Source organism: Artemia franciscana, chromosome 6, assembly GCF_032884065.1.
Source record: "Artemia franciscana chromosome 6, ASM3288406v1, whole genome shotgun sequence".
Lineage (NCBI taxonomy): Eukaryota > Metazoa > Arthropoda > Branchiopoda > Anostraca > Artemiidae > Artemia > Artemia franciscana.
In genome coordinates this window covers 27167171-27187124 of record NC_088868.1, presented here as the reverse complement: position 1 = coordinate 27187124, position 19954 = coordinate 27167171, and the positions used below count along the sequence as shown (strand labels likewise).

The window sequence follows — 19954 nt, the reverse complement described above, 5'->3', positions numbered from 1 at the left end:
AGAAAACATCTACTAAGACAAACAGGCACAGAGAGAGTGACATAAAAGCACACAAAACATATACAGTCAGACGCACAAAAACACAAAGACAAACACACATCAAAGCAAACACCCACTCTGACACGCAGACACATACATATATGGAAAGCGAGATAGAGAGAGAAAGAGAGAGAGAGAGAGGGAAAGGGAGAGACAGAAAGGGAGAGAGAGACATAGAGAGAGGGGGGAGGGAGAGACAGACAGGGAGAGAGAGAGAGAGGGAGAGGGAAAGACAGACAGGGAGAGAGAGAGGGAGAGAGACAAAAACTCCTACAAATACACAGAGCTAGACACGCAACCAAACACAAAGACAGACAGAGAAACAAGCAAATACCCACTCAGACACACATGGCACAGAGAGTGAGAGAGACAACAACACATAGTAGCACACAAATTCAGACACACAAAAACAGACACAGAGAGAAGCAAACACCCACTCAAAGAAACAGACGAAGCAGGCAAAACAGAGTAAAAAAACATTTTGACCCACATATTTGATTCAAAGAAATGTATCTTCATCGAGTATTAGACAAAACACAGTAAAAAAAAAAATACTCTGAACCATACCTTAGATTCAGAGAAACGTACCTTCAACAAGCTTTTTGCAAAACAGCTTAAAAAATAGTTTCAACCACACATTTGATTAAAAAAACGTATCTTCATCAAGCTTTGTATAAAACAGAGTACAAACACTTTGAACCACACATTTAATTCTTAAAAAATTATCTTCATCGAGCTTTGATCAAAACAGAGTACAAAACCTTTTGAACCTCACATTTGATCCCAAAAACCGTATATTCATCGAGCTTTGGGCAAAAAAGAGTACAACACATTTTGAACCACACATTTGATTCAAAGATGCGCATTTACATCGAATCTTGTGCAAAACAGAGTACAAAACATTTTAAACAATACGTTTGATTCAAAGAACTGTATCTTCATCGAACTTGGTGCAAAACAGATTACTAAACATTGCCAACCGCATATTTGATTCAAAGGACCCAATTTCCCTCGAGCTTTGTATAAGATAGAGCATAAAATATTTTGAACCACAAATTTGATTCATAGAAACGTATCCTCATCGAGCTTTGGTCAAAATACAATACAAAACATTTTTGAACAAATACATTTGATTCAAAGAAGCGTATCTTCATCGAAGTTTCTACAAAACAGAGTGCACAAAAAAATTCACCACACATTTGACTCAAAGAAAATTTTCCTCATCGAACTTTGTGCAAACAGAGTACAAAACATTTTAAACCACACTTTTGATTCAAAGAAGTGTGTCTTTATCTAGCTTTGACAAAACAGAGTACATATATTTGATCTGCACAAAGCTCGCATAGCACACATATGATTCAAAGAACCGTCTTTTTATCGAGCTTTATGCAAAACAAATGTGTGAAAAGCCATACTTTTGATTCAAAGCAGCGTATCTTTTAATCGGGCTTTGTGCGAAACAGAGTGAAAAACCCTTTTGAGCCACTCATTTGATTTATAGAAGCGTATCTTCATCGAGCTTTGGGCAAAACATAATATGAAACATTTTTAACCACATGTTGGATTCAAAGAAGCGTGTCTTCATCGAGCTTTGGGGAAAACAGAGTACTGAGCATTTTGAAAGTGCACATTCAAATATAGGATCACAAGATGATTATTTTAAGCCAATAGCAAAGAAATTCACTTTTTATATTTTTGAACTACAAAATGAAAATGGTATACATATGTTACTCGTGATCTTTTGTTTAAGGAGAAACAACATTTGTAATGACATTTTGTTGCACTTAGTCTATCTCTTTATTCATCTCTTCTTCTTTTTTTCGGGGGAGGGGGGGGTAGAAAGTTTGGGTGGGGTATTGGGCCCCCCGGATATTGGAAATGGATGGCCATAGGTCCCCTCTAAAAGAAGTGTTGATATAAGCACTCATTCCCATGAACAAGATGATACAATCGGTTAAACTATACCTATTTTATAGTTACTGGCACTTTAAGCTCAATACTATATCATAAATTCTATTAGTCCAATTTGAAATCAAATGAAACGGTTTACATTCGTTTGGTAATAATGTTCAGACTGGTATTTGAAAATAAGATGCCGGTTGGATTATACTAACGAATTATCTCTTGTAGTATGGTCATCTAAGTAGGTCAAAGACCCAAATATAGGTAATATTTCGAGCCCAAATAAGGGTGTAAGCCCTGGACGTATTATTGCTATACTTTAAGGAAAGTAAGTTCAAATATAGATGGCGGATATGAATAGTAAGCTGGAATTTGGGCGTTAAATATGGTTTGTAAGATCGAATACGGATGTCGAATAAGGATAGTAAGTTAGCGCTATTTAGATGAAATTTTCTAAAATTAAGAAACATTTCTTTGTCTTGTAAAACCGGTTTAAACAGAGTCTGGAGAATTAACAATAGTTAGAGTAGTGTGGAGACATCAAGCTCTGCCGGTTAATAAATATATAAAAGAAGATAAATAAATATATAAGAAGTGCTAGAAATAACCCGTACCTAATACTTGAGATGAAGTTAACACAACACAAAAGTTAAAAGAGCAAAGGTTTTATTTTTGAAAGAAGTTTCGTTTTTGGTTTTTAATAGTCTCGTTTTAAAACGATCATCAAGAAAATCAAAAGAGTTTTATAACTTGTAATATAAGTACAATCTTGCATAGTCTTCGTACTGAAATAAGAATTTTAAGATATTAAAATAAACTAACTACTAACTGACATGTGAGCGAACAAAATGTTCCAAGGTATTTAAATTATATCAGCGAGACTCATGTCACGCTGTGGAAACTAGTAAATTAACATTATGAGGTTGAGAAGGAACTAATTATTCTACTCACATCGAAGCAAAGCTACCCACACTCGCCAAACTCCCAGCACCAACTCCCCTTTTCCAAAATCCTTCTCGTCATTCTATACAACCCTTGTTTACAATTCGTATTTGTTATTTAGCTAGAATCAATTCGTACAAACAAAAACATTTCCAAGGCTATACCAAGAAGAGATTTAATCCCTGGTAAACAACCATAAATCTAAAAAAAAAAAATTCTTACAGTCTCTTTAAATAAAATTCGACGCCTTTAGAGCAGGCTATGATTACAGCACTCTTTTATTGCTTTTCTTGAAAAAAGGTTTAACTAAGCTTATCCTAAAATCAGTAGGTACTTCTTCTTTTTCAAAAATCCATTTCACAATCTTCAGTAATTCATTTCTGACTTTCGAACCACCATATTTCATTGACTATTTACCACTACATTAGCACCTGAGGTTTTATCATATTTTAATCGTTTTAGCACTATGTCTAACTTCCCTTGACAAAATAAATCTTCCTTCACTTACAATATACAAGCCTAATAATGGGAGAGTGAGTACTATCAAGTCGTCCCTGAGGTGGTCGACCAAAACTCTTTTAAAATCACAATTCCATACAATAAGCTTGGTTTTGACACATTTTGTGTTTGGCTTTACCTGTGAATTTATATATACAGTATATATGATGCGATAAGCCACCCAATTTGACTAAGCTCGAAAGGGTACTGAAAGTATACCACGATATTATAATGGAAATAATTAAGGGTTTGCTTTCCTGTTTTCATGCCTAGACTTTCTTCAGCAAAACTTACTTTTCATTAAATTTTGTATTTAGTACAAATGTAATAACTAATGATTGGTTTCCAAAGTGCAAACATAAGAAAACAAAGTAATATTCAAATACCAGAATAAAAAAAAAAATTGACTGTTTTAAATGGGCGTTTTTTCTTTGAGTTTAGGTTTTATTATATTTTTTTTTATCTTGCCTGAACATTCACTTTCACTAGTTTCATTTGATTTTTTTTGGGAAATTTTGGCTGAATTTTGAAAATTTTGCACGAGTTTGATTATTATTTAATACCTCACGTCCAAGGTGAACCTTATGCTCATGGCATGGCCTTGTGTAGGAGCACCAACCCTCATTGACTCAAGACGTCAGTATTTCTTTTTATGATTATTCTTTTTATTTGTAGCTTTCTACTGGGTATGGTGTTGACGCCGAAATCACCACTTTAGTCGATTCCTATGACTGGCTCTTTGTAGTTGTGGCAAATCCTGATGGTTATGCATACACATGGAGTGTAAGTCCGTTTATTTCTACCGAACAATTTTTAATACTTTTATGTAACTTCACATGATTTTATGTGAAAATTCTACATTTGCAGCTCATATAATTGGTATTATTTTGTTTAATTTGTTTAATTTAATATTTAATTTGTAAAAGATGTCGCATATCTCTTTTTCTCTTCCAATTGCGAAATTCTTCCAAATAGTTTAAACAAGGCCTCTTCTCTTTAGAAAAAAATAGATGTCATAAGGCTTTAAGTTTCCTATATGGGTTTTCGGCAATACTGTTCTGAACACTTTTTCGGCAATACTGGTACACTTTTTGTTTGGATTCGACACCATTTTCGATGGGTGTCTAAACAAACATTTCGAAAAATTGAAAAACCACTAATCAAAAAAATAGTTACCATTCATGATTCACCTACAAATGGCAATTTTTTCTCACCAAAAAGTTTTTTTTAACGCGGCTCCAAATTTTTGGATACTTTGGGCCGTGGTTCGTGCATTACTAGATGATAGCTATTGCTGCAGCCTTGATCTGAACTTTAAGCCTCAATTCACTCTCAGATGTAAAATTTGTCGTTCAAAATCACCTCTCTTGGCTGCCTAGATTTTACGCCTAGTGAAGTGGCAATTTCCCAAAGTGTGCAACCAAACTCGGTGCTCATTTCAAATTATTGCTAGTATATGCTAGCTATTGTCAGAATTTTTCGAAATATTTGGTAAAATCCAGAATTGAAAACATTTTCTTACATTTTCTTGCCTTTATCCTATTTATATCAGTCAATCAAGAATTAACTAGTTAAAACGGAGCTTTCGTTGGTCTTCAGGCTTTAACAGCAAGTATATTGGTAAAACTAAACTCGGTGTTTTGGTAACCGGCTCGGACCTTACCAGACACACGGGGGGTACTTCTGGGGCTTAGCAACACCCCCTTCGGAATATTTGTGTTGAAACAGAACTTTCAACAAAATTTTTCGTTAGTCTACAGGCTTTAACAGCAAGTACATAGGTAAAACTAAATTCGGTACTTCGGTACCCGGTTCGGACCTGATCAGACAAACAGGGGAACTTCAAGGGCTGGGCAACACCCCCTTTAGAATATTTGCGTTGAAACAGAAATTTCAACGAAAGCTTTTGTTAGTCTGCAGGCATTAACATCGAGTACATCTGTAAAACTAAAGTCGGTGCTTCGGTACCCGGCTTCGGTCTGATCAGGGACGCAACAACTTAGGAATTTTTTTTTATCAAAACGGAGCTTTCATTTGACTTCGGACTTTAACAGCAAGTACATCTGTAAAACTAAAGTTAGTGCTTCAGTACCCGGTTCGGGTGTGATCAGGGACGCGGGGGGGGGGGGGGTTATTAGGGGTGCAAGAATCTTAGGAATTGTTTTGTTAAGACGGAGCTTTCGTTAGACTTTGGACTTTAACAGCAAGTACATCGGTAAAACTATAGTCGGTGCTTTGGTACTCAGTTCGGGGCTCTTTGGATCTAACTTCGGTGCAGTACCTTACTAATTTCGGAGCTCAGTATGATCAATGGAGTAGTTTATATAACAATGTAGTACACACCAAAGGTACCGGTGGGATCAGTACTTTCCATAACTGTCTTGCTAAGAAAATATTATTTAATAAAGAAGATGGAAGAAACAGGGAAGAAATGTCATTGATTTACTACCCCCGGGAAAAAAAATCCAAGAAAAACTCCCAAACAAAGATAATGTCTTTGACATTGAAGAGATTACTGAGTGTCTTGGAGAGATATCGCTCATAAAAGTAAACATGTAAAACAATATTTATGAGGAACATGTCATATTTACCTTGTAAATAATATAAAAAAAAGAGAGTTTACAAAAATTAAACCTTCGAGGGACAAAATTAAGTAAAAAATTTAAGACATCATTCCAACTGGCTTAAAAACTTGCTAAAATTTGTTATGAGAATAAAAGTTCGAATATAGAAATTGCTCACAAAAGCTTGTGGACTCCACCCCCAGAAATTTGTGTTCGACTCGGTAAAACGTATTAAAAACGCATAAAAACGTTAGAATCTGGATATGCCCTTGTTTTAATGTTAAACTTATTTTATTCTGGATTCTTATGCTAACCAATCAAAGTTAATAACAGGCAAAGTACTCAAAACGTATTGGTGTTGTGAAAATATTGACCTGGATGTATTCTCATGTCGTTCAAATATTGGGACTGTTAAGATGGATGATATGGACATAATATATATATGCGTGTTTCAAAGTTGGTAAAGCAATACACAAAATTGATATAAGTAAGTATTATGAATAAGGATATACAAATAAATAAATAAATACTCGTGTTTTCGAGCCCTCAAACCTTTTAAAATAAAATTGCCCTTTGCCACTATATATTTAGAAGACGTTGATTTAAGGACGTTGGTCTATCAGACGTTAATATTAATGTCTCGAATAAAATTAATAGGATTTAGTATTAATTTTATTGAATGAAAATTAGTAGAAGGAGTTGGAATAGACCATGGACACTGTCAAGTGTGGATTTTTTTTTTCATGAATATAGAGCAGACTTCGATAAGTTGAACAAAAATCAGGAATATGTTTGTATCACAGCGGTTACATTTAGACAGCTAGAATAGAATTTTGCTTCTATTCTAGAATTAAAGTTTTTTCTCTTTTTTAATTTGATTTCTATTCTAATGTAGAATTAGGTTACATTTGGCCAGTTTAGTTTTTTAGCTAGTTAAGACTTTTTTTGCACGTTCTTACCTTTGCGTATATTTTTATTGTCATATTATTGTAATTGTTTATTGTATGCCTTTCTTAGGAGAACGGTAAAACATAAAGAAAATAATATAAAGAAATAGAAAGAGGAAAAGCTTGTACGATAAGATATATAAAGTAATAAATGTAAATAACGACAAAAAAAGAAAAATTTGAAGGAACCACAAGAATAAGCAAACACCAAGAGAACGAGCGCCAATAGAATACGCGTGCGCAGAGATAGTGAAAAGTTTAGTTCCATGCCTTTCAATCATTTCCAGATGTTGACCATTTTTCAAGTAACTTGTATTATCCATGTCTTCACTATTTTCCAAAGTATATGTATCGCCCTTTGGGGGGGGGGGTGGAGACATTTCTTGATCCACTAACGGATGTTGGGATTGTTGGCAAGTTTTGATATACCTTAAATAAGAATATAATTACCTTACCAAACTTGAAAAGGAGATTAAATTAAAAGAAGCTAAAAGGCTTAAAAATAAAAGGATATAGCGAGGCCTCAATCAGTGAGCTTCACTTTTAGAATTGAGCCGGTATTCATGCTTGATACCATCAAATATTTTTTGTAGTTTGCCACAATAATTTTTGAATTGACATTTTTTTTTTACTTGTTTTTATTTTCTGAATATTTTTAAATGTAAAATAAGGTTTTCCGTTTCTTCTCATCTAATTAATGTTCTATTTAGATTTGATTGCACCATAATTAAAATACTTTTGGATACTATTTAATGAATAATTAATTATAATTAATTGCCCAATAGTTTCCAACAGAGAATAAGAGCAAAAGCAGGATTATAATAATTTTTTAGAAGTTAAAAACTAATGAAGAATCAACCGATAACTCAAAATAAATATTTTACCGAGATTGAGTTTTGATTTTGGGCTACTGATCAGTATTTCTAGATTCGGATAAAGCTGATGAAACCTGTGCAAACTGTTATTTAGTCTTAGGTCACATATAACTTATAATTAACTTATGCTCAAAATTTCATCTTAGGGTGTAAATTTTCAGACTAAAAAAACAATAAGGAGAAAGAATAAGAAAAAATCATATGACACGCTAAAATAAGCACTTGTGCAGGAATTCATTTCGGCATGACGCTCTATTTTGAAAAGAAGGTGTAAGCTTTAAGTTGTATAATTAACACATTTATGCGCTAAATGACAGATTGGATTTTTCGTCATAGGATTCTTGGATCTCTGATCTTGTTATTGTGGGCAATCTTTGTTCATGCTAATGTGTAGCACTTCCAAGATTCACGCTTCATTTTGAAACTCACTTAACAGGGTCATGACTCATTACTCTTAACCTTTTATTTATTACTAGCAGTCAAGCCTGTAAAATTTTGTTGGGGGGGAGAGGTGAAGGAGACAGAATTTTTCAGCCAGGGAAAATATTTTTTCCCTGGTCCTTGTTTAGAGTGCCTTGGAGCGCTTTTTCTTCATTTTTATGGTTGCCATTTTCATATGTTTCTCGTTTTACGAATTTTTTTAGGATGCACGTTTGTGGCGTAAGAACAGAGTCCCCTATGGCTCATGTTTTGGCACTGACCCAAACCGAAACTTTGACTCTGATTTTGGAGGATTAGGAACGTCTGATTGGCCATGCGCTGATACGTATCATGGACCTTCTGCTTTTTCAGAAGCGGAATCATCAGCCATTAGAGACATTATGATTGCCAATGAAGGCCGGATCTTAAGCCTCTTTTCTATCCATTCTTACTCCCAATTATGGATGTCCCCGTATGGCTTTACGTTTGATCTCCCCGCTGATTATGATGAAATGGTTAGTTTTTCCTTATTGGTCATTGAAAGCTAATAAATTTCTATAAAAGGTTAAAGTGCATAGTTATGCAAACCAATCTAAGTATATCATTCGCAGTAAAATGGAGATTGTATAGTTTGGTTCGAACGTATTACAACTGAAACCTTATAATATTGGAAATTCTGACGCAACAAACAAATAAATTTTTTAATTAATTAAATATGCATCATCATTTGATTATACCAGGCTATAATCAATACCAGGTCTATGCCAGGGTATCTTAGTTATTATTAAAATAATAAAAAAACTTAAAAAAAGTTCACAAATAGTATGGTTGATAAAAATGGGGATCGGGAAAGGAGTATAGGGAATACAAAGCAGTTCCTAAAACATTAGAAAAACTCGAAAGAGGAATATTTTGTTCGTGAAAGTCGACGCCTTATTAAAGTTTGATAGATGGTCCTACAAAAATGGATTTTGAAAACACATTTTTTCTTTACCACACCATGTCCACTTTTCTTTTACGGCTGATCGTAAACAAGTAAGTTTCAGATCCAAGACGGTAAGCTGAAACGGTTCAGGTCTTCGAATCAGCGCACTGTTTTTAATGCAGCGTAAATACAATTTAAGTTTTTATTTAATAAAGTTTATGCAATTTTCAGTTGACTGTTGACTTGGGTTTCTTTTTCCCAGGTTTTCAGTGCCTTTAACGTAAAGTTTTTTAATAACAAATCAATAGTCAGAAATGTTAAGTGAACTTTGTAATTCAAATTCTTAAAACTTTCCTCTCAGAATTGAGGTCACTTTTGCTTAGCTGTCACTTCCTAAAACAAGAAGATTAATGTTGGCCAAACTATTTCCCGACTTGCATCTGGTAACTTTCTAAGTTGTAGATCAATATATTGCAACATAATAATTTATATTACTACGATGTTAAGGATAGCTTTCAGCTAATTGGAATTATACAGTTTGACAGTGTTACCAAAGACAAAAAAAAATCAGATGACAATTTTTGTCAAGCCTTACTCTGATTCAAAGCATTCTATTTTAGACTGACTGCATTACAGCATTTTTATCCTCTTTTTTTAAAATAAGCTTTTGATTCGTAACGTGGACCTTTGCCGTTATATGTAGACCACTGCTAAGGCAGTTGCCCCCCCCCCCAATAATTTGGAAAAAAGCTGTAATCTATCAAGTAACTTCAAAGCAGTTGCTCATGTTAAGTATCAAATTTGCTTTTTACTTTTAGCAGATAATGTTTTTTAATTAATCCTTTCTCATTTTTAACATAAGGAAAACGAAATAAAAAGGGGTCCATTGCTCTTCATAATATGTTATAAACTAATATTTTTCCAAAAATAATGCATTTGAAACCTTACAATCAAGTAAAATGTGAGCCTAGTTAATAGCAAAATTGAAAAATATTCTATGCTTCTTGTTTCGCCACATCTGCTTTGGTCAATTTTTTCCTAAAATCTATCAAAAAATTTATTGTAACGAACTGTTGTAAGGAGCTATCCGGCTCAATAGTAAACGAAACTCTAAAAAATGGAGTTACCTTATAGTTTATGCTTCTACATAATTTCTTGGGTATTTTTAGTATCGGGTCATGGGTATTGGAGTAGATGCTTTGACTGCCACATATGGAAAAGTTTTTGAATATGGAAATATTGCTGATGTTATATGTAAGTTTTATTTTCTTAATCTTCACGCTCTGTTTGTTTTCTATCTTCAGTTGTTATTTTGTTTTCCATCATTTATGTTATCTGTAAGTTTTTCTTTCTTGTTTTTTGTTTCTTGTTCATTGTGTTGCGAGAGCAACACTTTTCTTTTTTTTTCCTATGCCGCCGATGTCGGCTTATTCCTGGAAACTGGTAAGGGTCTAACCTGTGCGGTTCTTACGGAAAGTGTGGACCTAAGACCGGATTGATGAATATGGCATTACATTTTGGAAAGCTCCACAGAACTCTTGCCTGGGGCCAAAAAGGACTGCTTTTGCTTGTCCACGAGCCAGAGCCTATGTTGTGCGAAGTGAAGTGGAGTTATGTAGCCTATGTCAGAGAGGAGTATCTGAAGTTGTGCAGCCAAACTTTCTTTTCATCAAACTATGTTTCTGCTTTCGAGTGGAAAGCTCCGTTCTAGCAGGCAAGCACCACTTTCAAATTGAAGATGGACTAAAATCTATAAGCGTTAAATATATGTGGCAGTTACCCGGCCCCACAGCCAATATATCTTCTTTGAGTGATAAAGAGAAAAATGTACAGAAGCAAAAAAGCGGCATTTTCCCACGGGTCCGAAAGTGCTGCCGTGATTTTCGCTGGGTTTATCATTTGTTTTTTCGGACTTGGGATTGAGGTAGAGAAATGTTATCAGATGTACCTTTTAAAATTTAAAAGTTCTGTCATTGCTAAAGAAATTGGAGCTTATCCTTTGCTCCTTTCTAAGTGGTGACGTTAGAAAGTTGGCCTACGGCAAAAAAATCAACTTTTGAACTAAAACAGATAGAATTTTTTTTTCGACGGCAATCGATAGCTCTTGATGAGCTGATCAAAGTCTATATCATTCATTTTTTGATAAAAAAAAATTCCTTCATCAGATATACTAGTTTGAAAGTTTCAAGGGGTTGACAACTTCAGTAGTAGGGTACACACTGAAACCAAAAATAAGCCAATACCAAATTGTGAGACATCTAGAGGACTTGTAAGGAAAGGTCAGCTCTTAGGTCATAATCATCTTCAGCAGTGAGGGGTTTGCAAATTCTGCTATTTGGTGTACCTATTATTTGTTTCTAGTGTATTTGATGGTAAGACCGAGTTTGTTCCAGTGGTAAGACATGTAGGGGACTTGTAAGTAATAGTCGTCTGTTAGGCTACAACTATCTTTAGTGAAGAGGGGTTTGTAACTTTTGCTAGTTGGTGTAGCCTACCCATACTCACTGTAACGTAGAATTAAGTGTTTATGCAACGGGTACAAACGATACCGTAAAACAACGAGGCAGTTTCGTAATAATTAATAGAGTGTCATCTATGGTATTTTGATGTACGTGATTAACCTGATTAGTTACGGATAGCTTTATAATACCAACTAGATTATATAAGATATTGTTCCAAGTCTTGATCCGTCACGATGTCTACGATTGAAAAGGATAAGGTTCAACTGGCTGCAAAGTCAATTTAGTCCCTTCTTTCGATATTCTTTTATTATTGTTGTTTTTTTGTTTTTTTTTCAACGCTGAAGAATAGCCTTTGATCATGTGATTACTGATCACGTTCTTCTTTGAACATAACTTTTTAAGAGCTTGGATAGGCTGACAACTTCAGCGTTTAACCGATAGTAAAGAAACAAAACCAAAGTGTTGCTCTCGCAACACTTTATTTGGCAAAGCCAGACAAAGGTTGCCGCAACACTTCAGGTTGCTCAGGCAACGTAGGTCTAGTTAAGATTATGTTTATCTCGTTTTACATCAATTTTGTTTACTGAATGCAACTTGGTTTGTTCTAAAGCAAATTATTTTGACTTGCACCCCCAAGCTGCTGCACTTGTATCTTCATTCTCTGCATTTTATTCATTCCACTCATTCTTCTATATTCCATTCGCTGAGGTATATTAATACCATTCATCTGCTTCGTCACGGTTTAATATGAGCGTACAAGATCATGAAATCCTTTTTTGAGCACCAGAACCTCTGTCAGTTCTTTTGGTCTGACCAGATTCCTTTGAAACTTTGGCCCCATCATCGTTATACAGCTCTTTGTTGGTCAGGGAGTCCATGATTGCCGTCACCTTTTTTAGTTCTGCCGCTGAGTCTGTACCATTTTATATGCCAAGGGATTGTTGAAGGCGAGAAATATGTGATACGACCTGTGAAATTGGGCCCATTTTATTCTGGAGTTGTCCATAAATATCTCAAAAAGTGTATACGCTTCTTAATCAATTCTTCAACATTATCTAAATTGGTTTCTTCAATTCTTTCAACGAGTCCCTCCAAACATTCAATATCCATTAGGTTCTTAATGAAATACTTTTCCTGTCTGCAAACCAAGGTTAGAATATTGGAAGCTACAGTGATGACAGTGGTCAAATATGGCTCTGAAGCATGGGCGCTCCGAAAAGCAGATGAAAATTTACTAGATGTTTTCCAGAGAAATTCCCTACGGATTGTTCTGGATACCCAGCTGACTGACCGTATTTCAAACAGTAGGTTGTATGAAAAATGTGGTTCAATCCCGCTTTCTAGGGCTATAATGAAAAAAAGGTTGAGACGGCTAGGCCACGTTGACAGATGAAGGATCTGCGGATGAAGGATGACAGATTGCCAAAGATTGTCCTTTTTGGCCAACCGTCTGGGGCTACACGGAAAGCAGGTCGTCCTTGTCTGGGTTGGAAGGATGTCATAACTATAGATTTAAAGGAAATCGGAACTTCCAGGGATGGTATAAAGAGGGAGGCCTTGAATAGATTAGGTTGGAGGAGGAGCGTGTGTAGCTGTGTTGGCCTCAGGTGGCCTGGTGCTGCAGTGAGCTATTAGTAGTATTAGTAGTAGTAAAAGGCTCAATATCCTTAAGATGCTCAACTTTACCAATAAGCAGTATGGAATTCTTTTTATGGACGCTTAACCTGTGGTTCCCATTGATGCGTTTTTTTTAACGCAAAACGGCTAACGGATAGCCAATGTCCGAAAATCGTAAAAATCTTCACACAGAAGCGATTCACTTAGCCGTTGAAATCCAAAAATATTATGAGATATTTAAAAAGCAAATACGTTTTAATCAAGTTCCAAAAGCCAAGGAAACATTAATGAAAAACTTCTTATAAGTATAATTACTTTCTCAGTTACTTTAAATTTATTGTTCCACAAAGCTTTCAATTCAGAATAACGGATGCGATTTTCAAATGCTCAGCAGAAATATTTCAACGCAACCGTTAAACCGTTTTGACACATGAACTTGCTGGAAAAAAAACGGAAGAATTTCAACAGATCATGCAAAGCGACCGTGAAATCACATCAATGGAACCCAGGGTAAGGTGCTGCCGCCTTTCGCATTCCCATCTAACTTAGCGATAGCAACAGAGTCAATATCTTCTTTTTCATTTAAGGCTTTTGCTTCACTGGCTTGACCAATAGCAGTGTCCATTACATAAGTAACATTATCCGGTTTTATTGTATTTGAGATTTGTGACTTATCTTCAGAGAAATGACAGTAATGATGTCGAATACCTTCTCACAAAATTTTTGAATGTTATCAGATAAGACAGCACCTGGGTCACTTTCCATATAACTACAATAGTTTGGAATTCCAGCTTGTACGGCTTTTTGTTTGATTTGGTCGGAGGCCCCCACTCTAAAAATAGTACCAAGGAAGATATCCATCCTATTTATTCAACATGTATGTAATTATAAGTAAGTCTTAATAAATTTTAGTTTTACAGTTCGATTTGAAGACACCTACGCTGAATATTATTGAATAAATTTAATAAAACTTATTGCATAGGTCGTGGCCCTTAGCCTCTTGAATAGGGTTATTTGTTGTGACCTTCAGATCTGTTAAGTTCCTTCTTTCCTTATATAAATATTTTCTTAATGAGAGTTCCAATTAAAATACTAGTAGTGTCATATCGTTGACGACGGAATGTTCTACAAGAGGCCACCTTTACTTGACCAAGATGACCTTCGGCTTATGTCAATGCTTGCACACACATTGATGAAGGAAGCATCTTGTCTAGGGGTAGACAATTGATTCTGTGATGGAAGGGGGGTGGAGCTGAAGTTTATTGGTAGATCACAAAACCTCACATCGCTAGTAATTTTTGTCTTACTTTTTGGAATCTTCACTCATCAATAATCACCAAGAAAAAAATCATAAATTAACAATTAGCTTCAGCATTACTCTTCTTGGATTACTATACTCTTATTATCCTCTTGCAGTGCATAATATAATAAACCCACTATCCTACTTCTAATTTCCAGAAAACATAAACACCATACAAGTGATTTGACACAAATCACATTACGGTTAGATAGCAGATAGCAACTGTAAAATTCAAAATTTTGCAGTTGGGTAATTTGAAGTATCAAGATTGATGTATCTATATATCGGACCAAAAATCAAAATTGAATATCGAAACTTAAATATCGACACCGGAAGTTATATTTGGAAATGTCTGTTTTATTTCCAGGTTTTTCAACCATCTACCGGTGAACATCCAACAGAAAAATTCCATATATACGAAAATTGCTCCTTAATAGCCTAGTGTAAATTTGAAGTTCTTTCAATTTCTCTTTTCACTATTATTAGATACGTATTTGGTTAATATTTATTAAAATATTTAATGTTCATAAGACTTGCTCTTATTTTTACTGTGATAATAAGAGAGTTGATCAGAGCATACCTTATTGTGAAATCTTTTTTGTTCCAGTTACTTTTAGTAATTAACTCTTGCAGGCTTGCACCCACAGGGGATAAGGGGATGCTAAAGGGGCTTTATACCCCCTCAATAAAAATTACATTATGTTCTAAAATCTTTTTCAACCTGCTTGGTTGTATTATTCATTCCTTAGTCCCTATTCAAAACTTAAATTCAAAGAGAACTATAGAGAAAAAACTTATAGAGAAAAACTTATAGAAAAAAAGAATTAGAATAAGAAAAAAAACTTAAAATAATACCTTAATGTATTTATTTTCTAATTAATTTTAAAATTTTCCGTTGATTGGCCCAGGGACCCCCAGTGAGCCCCGCCTCCATAATTATTTTTTTCAGTGCACCACTGAACTCTTGAGTTACTTTTCAACTCCTGTGAGGATGAAGAATGAGTCATAGAATCTCAAACGTAACGCCAAACGCAGCCAAGATTGTTAATTTTGCTTATATTTTAGATGCTGCAGCTGGCAGCAGTGCAGATTATGCTTATGATACCCACGGTGTAAGATATCCCTTTGCTCTGGAGCTTCGAGACACTGGTTTCTACGGATTTCAGCTTCCTCCAGAACAAATCATGCCAACAGCCGAGGAAACCTTTAACGGAATTAAAGCAGCAGTATCTGCAATGGTCAGTCGCAAAGTCTAATGCTCATTTGGAGCCAGGCGAAGCTTATTAGATGGTTCTTTTTGTGATATTACTTTTGGTTGAGAATGTTGATTTATCAAAAATAAAATTTTCCCTTAAACAGCTTTAAGTACATTTGACAACAGCTTTGTATAAAACTTTATATTTTTTCTAATACTAATACTACTAACAATTTACTACAGCATCAAGCCGCCTGAGACCAACACAGCTACGCACGAACCTCCTCCACCGTAATCTATTCAAAGCTCTGTACACCTTCCTAAGAAGCATTCATCCCAATAAATCTTTCTTTACGACATCCTCCCACCATAATTGTGGACGATCTGCTTTCGTTTAGCTCGAGACGGTTGGCGGAAAGGAGTACTTTTTCCAACAGGTTCGTTTTATACCTTTGAACTTCGAAGTGGAGCTATCAGTACCAGTGACTTCATATGAACATGACATATATTGTGTCCATTCAATAAGCGGAATATACATTTTTGAACACCAGGTTGAGAACGGTTCCGGAAGTTTTTACATTGCAAGTAAGGTTCTAAACCAATATTATACATTACAACCAAGCACCCAAATTTTTATCTTTTGTTAAGACTACGGCAGCAATGCTCTCTGCGTTTTGAATGATAATAGCCCTTTATGCTTCAAAGGCAAAACATAAATTTCTTTCATGCGTTACGATCTTAGGAAACTAGTTGAGATGGCAATTACCAGTCGTGAATAAGCATCAAATGGCAATTCTTCTTCACATCACATTTTTTCCTTTTGTTTTCAAAGCTCGTTTTAGCATTTTTTGTTACAATGGGCTGGTATTTGTTCTTTACTTGGTTGTTGCTACTTCTACAACCATAATGAAGCTTAGATTTAAACAATGGTAAATTTGTATTATTTATGGTTCTTTCTTCAGGGCCTTTAAGGGTCAAGTGAACCTTAGAGGAATACTGATTGAACTTTTTTACTATTTTAAACAAGTTTCTTATGCCCAAATTTTGTAACACTCTTTGAACTTTTACATAAATATAGAAGGTGTGGCAGAAGTGTGGGAATAAATCTATGATCCTGATTTATCCTATAGAAAGTCTTTGGACTAAGTCTTTAGTATGAGTAGAACTGAGTGATACCTCCCTTCTTATTACAAAAGTGTATTTGCCGTGTAACATAAATTCGTACATTCTTATTCCTATTGGTGGAATGGAAGGAGAGGTGGAGGACGAGGAAGGATTATGAGCACCACTAAGGTATTCCGAGGGTGGTTGGGGTAACAGCTATCGGGAGCTTTGTTTTACCTAGATTTACATAGGAATATTTTTGATTTTATCATTTATTTCCATTTTTATTGTCCTAATGTTATTCAGGAGGGAAGGCATTGCCCCTGATTTCCTGACAGCGAGGTCGAGGTTTTACCATGAGGGAAATTTCATATAAGAAGTGTTCGACAATTTCACACAGAAAACATGCAATTTAAGAGTATAAAAATTCCTTTTTTGGATATTTCAGCCCCCCCTCTCTCCCTGAGCTGAAGTGGTAAGCTTTTTCGGAGATGACCATCTTTTTCAAAGCATTGTTATGAGAATATTAATCTTGAGTGTGCAGAAATCAAATGGTTCGTGGCAACGACTATAAGGAGTGACTTAGGACTAATAATAACCAAAATTCTAGAGAAAAATGGTAACAATTAATACATCAAGAGAATATCTTTTAAAGCTGATTCCAAATAAACGAAATTCACTAAGTTTGAAGTTACCCATCAAAAGCTATGAGCCTAAAAGCATTTGTCTGATTTTCAAAAAGGGGGAAACACCCCCACCCCAAGCAATCTTGATACAAAATTATACTGCTATATTAAACATATGAGAGAACACTATTGTAAGCGCTTCAATTTCCTATCTACATTGCTGGGTAATTTTGTTACTTTTTTTTAAAGAAGAAAGATCGCAGATGTGTGCTTATTTGCCCTTTTTCTGTTCTTCCCAGGGTGATCGGATCGACTAATTCTAGAAGACCGGGAGAGGGCTCGTTTTAATCGAAATGAGTATTTAAAGTACCCTTTTAAAGAGTTAAAAGTGATTGGATCACCATAAAAAAATTATACTTATTATGATATATATTGTTACAAAACTTCTTTTTTAGATCTTCGGTTACTATTAATCCTAGCTGCTTCGCAGCCCTGAGCTGTTTGATGGGATAAGTGTAGTATATGAATTCTACACAAAAACAACAAGTTTCAAACATAATGAATTTTGAGACCGTGATAATTACAGCTACAACTACTGATAACTTGTCAATAGTTTCAGTTGTACTTATCAGGTTAATTTTTCGAAGTTATTTCGCTCCATGTTTTGCTGGCTGCATTGACCTGGTTAACACCCCATAGAAGCGAACGACGCATGAATATACGTTTCTAGTCAGAACATACTTTAGCATATCCATTTTATAGAATAGAACACATGTTCTAAAACATACGTACGTACGTAGAACAAACATTCTAGTATGTAAACATATGTTCTAAATGTATGCATGCATTTAGAACATTCGTACTAAAATTTACTACACAGGATTCTAAGTTTTTCTTTGTGAATTTATTCAAATTAAATTATGTAGCCACTTGCATACACACCTCATATTGATTTTGACCAAAATAAGTTTTGACGAAACTCCGATGACGTTTTCATTCCATATCCTCTGGTTGCATCGCCAGCATTATATATTAAACCTGTATAATCAATATTGCATAGTCGTTATGTATGTCATTGTCTACATGTATTGTCAATATATAATCAATAAAAGAAAAGAATTACTATGATACTAAAACACACAGAGACAAGTCAGATTTTATTCTTGGTCAATTTGGTTTCCCCAGTATACGAGATGTGTATTCACCAATAGTGTTCTTCTTATAGCTTCAGAACTAATCTTCTCATGAACAGACAGAGAAATTGGCTGTTACAGAAATTGTTTGTGATCAAGTCGAAAGGAAAGAAACTGCGAAAATTATCTACAGTGATTGCCAAATGGATTGTAGCACTTGGACTGATTAGGCTCTTGAGAAAAAGTAGTATAAAGGTTAGTAAGTCAAATAAATTGTATTTACTGAAGGAAGCAATCTTCATAAATAAATTGAAGAAATTTTGGATACATTTTTGGCCACAGATTATCACACTTAATATTAGAAGGGGTCCATTTTAAGTACATACTGTTGATATGTACTTAAAGAACAAAGGCATATAGTAACTAAAAGTTAATATAATATAAGCATCTTTTGAAAAGTTGCTTCTCTAGGGTATGGTGCCATTTTCACTTACTTAGTTACTTATATGAAATACAAAAATGTTTAGTGTCTTAACAACAATTCTCACTTTCAAATTTAAACTAGAAAAATATCTGAAATTTATCAAATATCAAATGTTTCGTGGTAACGAACTTGTAAGGAGCGACTCGGCTCGATAGTAACCGAAACTCTAAAAGGCGGAATTTTGATATCAATAGATACATCTAAACAATTTAATTAGTCAAGAAATCTTAATGAAAATTACACCATCAGATGCAGTGAATCAGAGAGCCCTATTGTAGAAGTTTCAAGGAATTTTGTATTCGTTGCCAGAAGAAAGATAACAGATGCGTATTTATTCCTGTCTTTTTCCCAGTGGTGATCGTATCCAAATAAAGGTCCTCTAAGACCGGGAGAGGGTGTATTCGGACGGGAACTAGAAGTTCTTACCATTTTTAAGTGACCAAAAAGATTTGAGGGCAACTAATCCACCCCCCAAGCCCCGTCTTTTCCCCAAAATCTTCCTATCAAAATTTTGAAATACCATTTTCTTCAGTATAGTTGAAAAATACAATAGCTATACCGTTATGGGTAACACGATCCCCTACAACCAATGGGGAAAGGGCTGTAAATTATGAAATTTGCCAATCACTTGCATATAGTATTTGTTATTGAGAAGTATATAAACATTTTCGGAGGTGGGGGATTTATTGCTTGGGATGGCTTTCCATGAGGAGAAATTTCCGTGGAGAGAGAAATTCCTACATATCTGGTGGCGAACTTTCAATGGGAAATTTTACATTGGGAAGATTTGATAAAATTCCGCTTTGAAATTCTTTTTATTTGCCTTACTTTCTCTTTGCCAACTCAGTTTTGCATGTGGAGATATTCCGGGGAAAATTTCCAGTGAATTTGAATTTCCGGGGAAAAAGATTAGATATTTAA

General features: G+C 34.9%; 1 protein-coding gene across 1 annotated transcript in view; it reads left to right on the top strand.

Moving 5' to 3' along the window:
• Positions 1–15847, top strand: part of LOC136028258 (carboxypeptidase B-like) — a 64966-nt gene extending 49119 nt beyond the window's left edge. Inside the window, exons 5-8 of the mRNA XM_065705995.1 lie at positions 4057–4164; positions 8412–8702; positions 10282–10366; positions 15557–15847. Coding sequence (XP_065562067.1) covers positions 4057–4164; positions 8412–8702; positions 10282–10366; positions 15557–15747 — 675 coding nt within the window. The 3' untranslated portion in view covers positions 15748–15847. The remainder of the gene's footprint in view (positions 1–4056; positions 4165–8411; positions 8703–10281; positions 10367–15556) is intronic.
• Positions 15848–19954: the final 4107 nt, after the last annotated feature.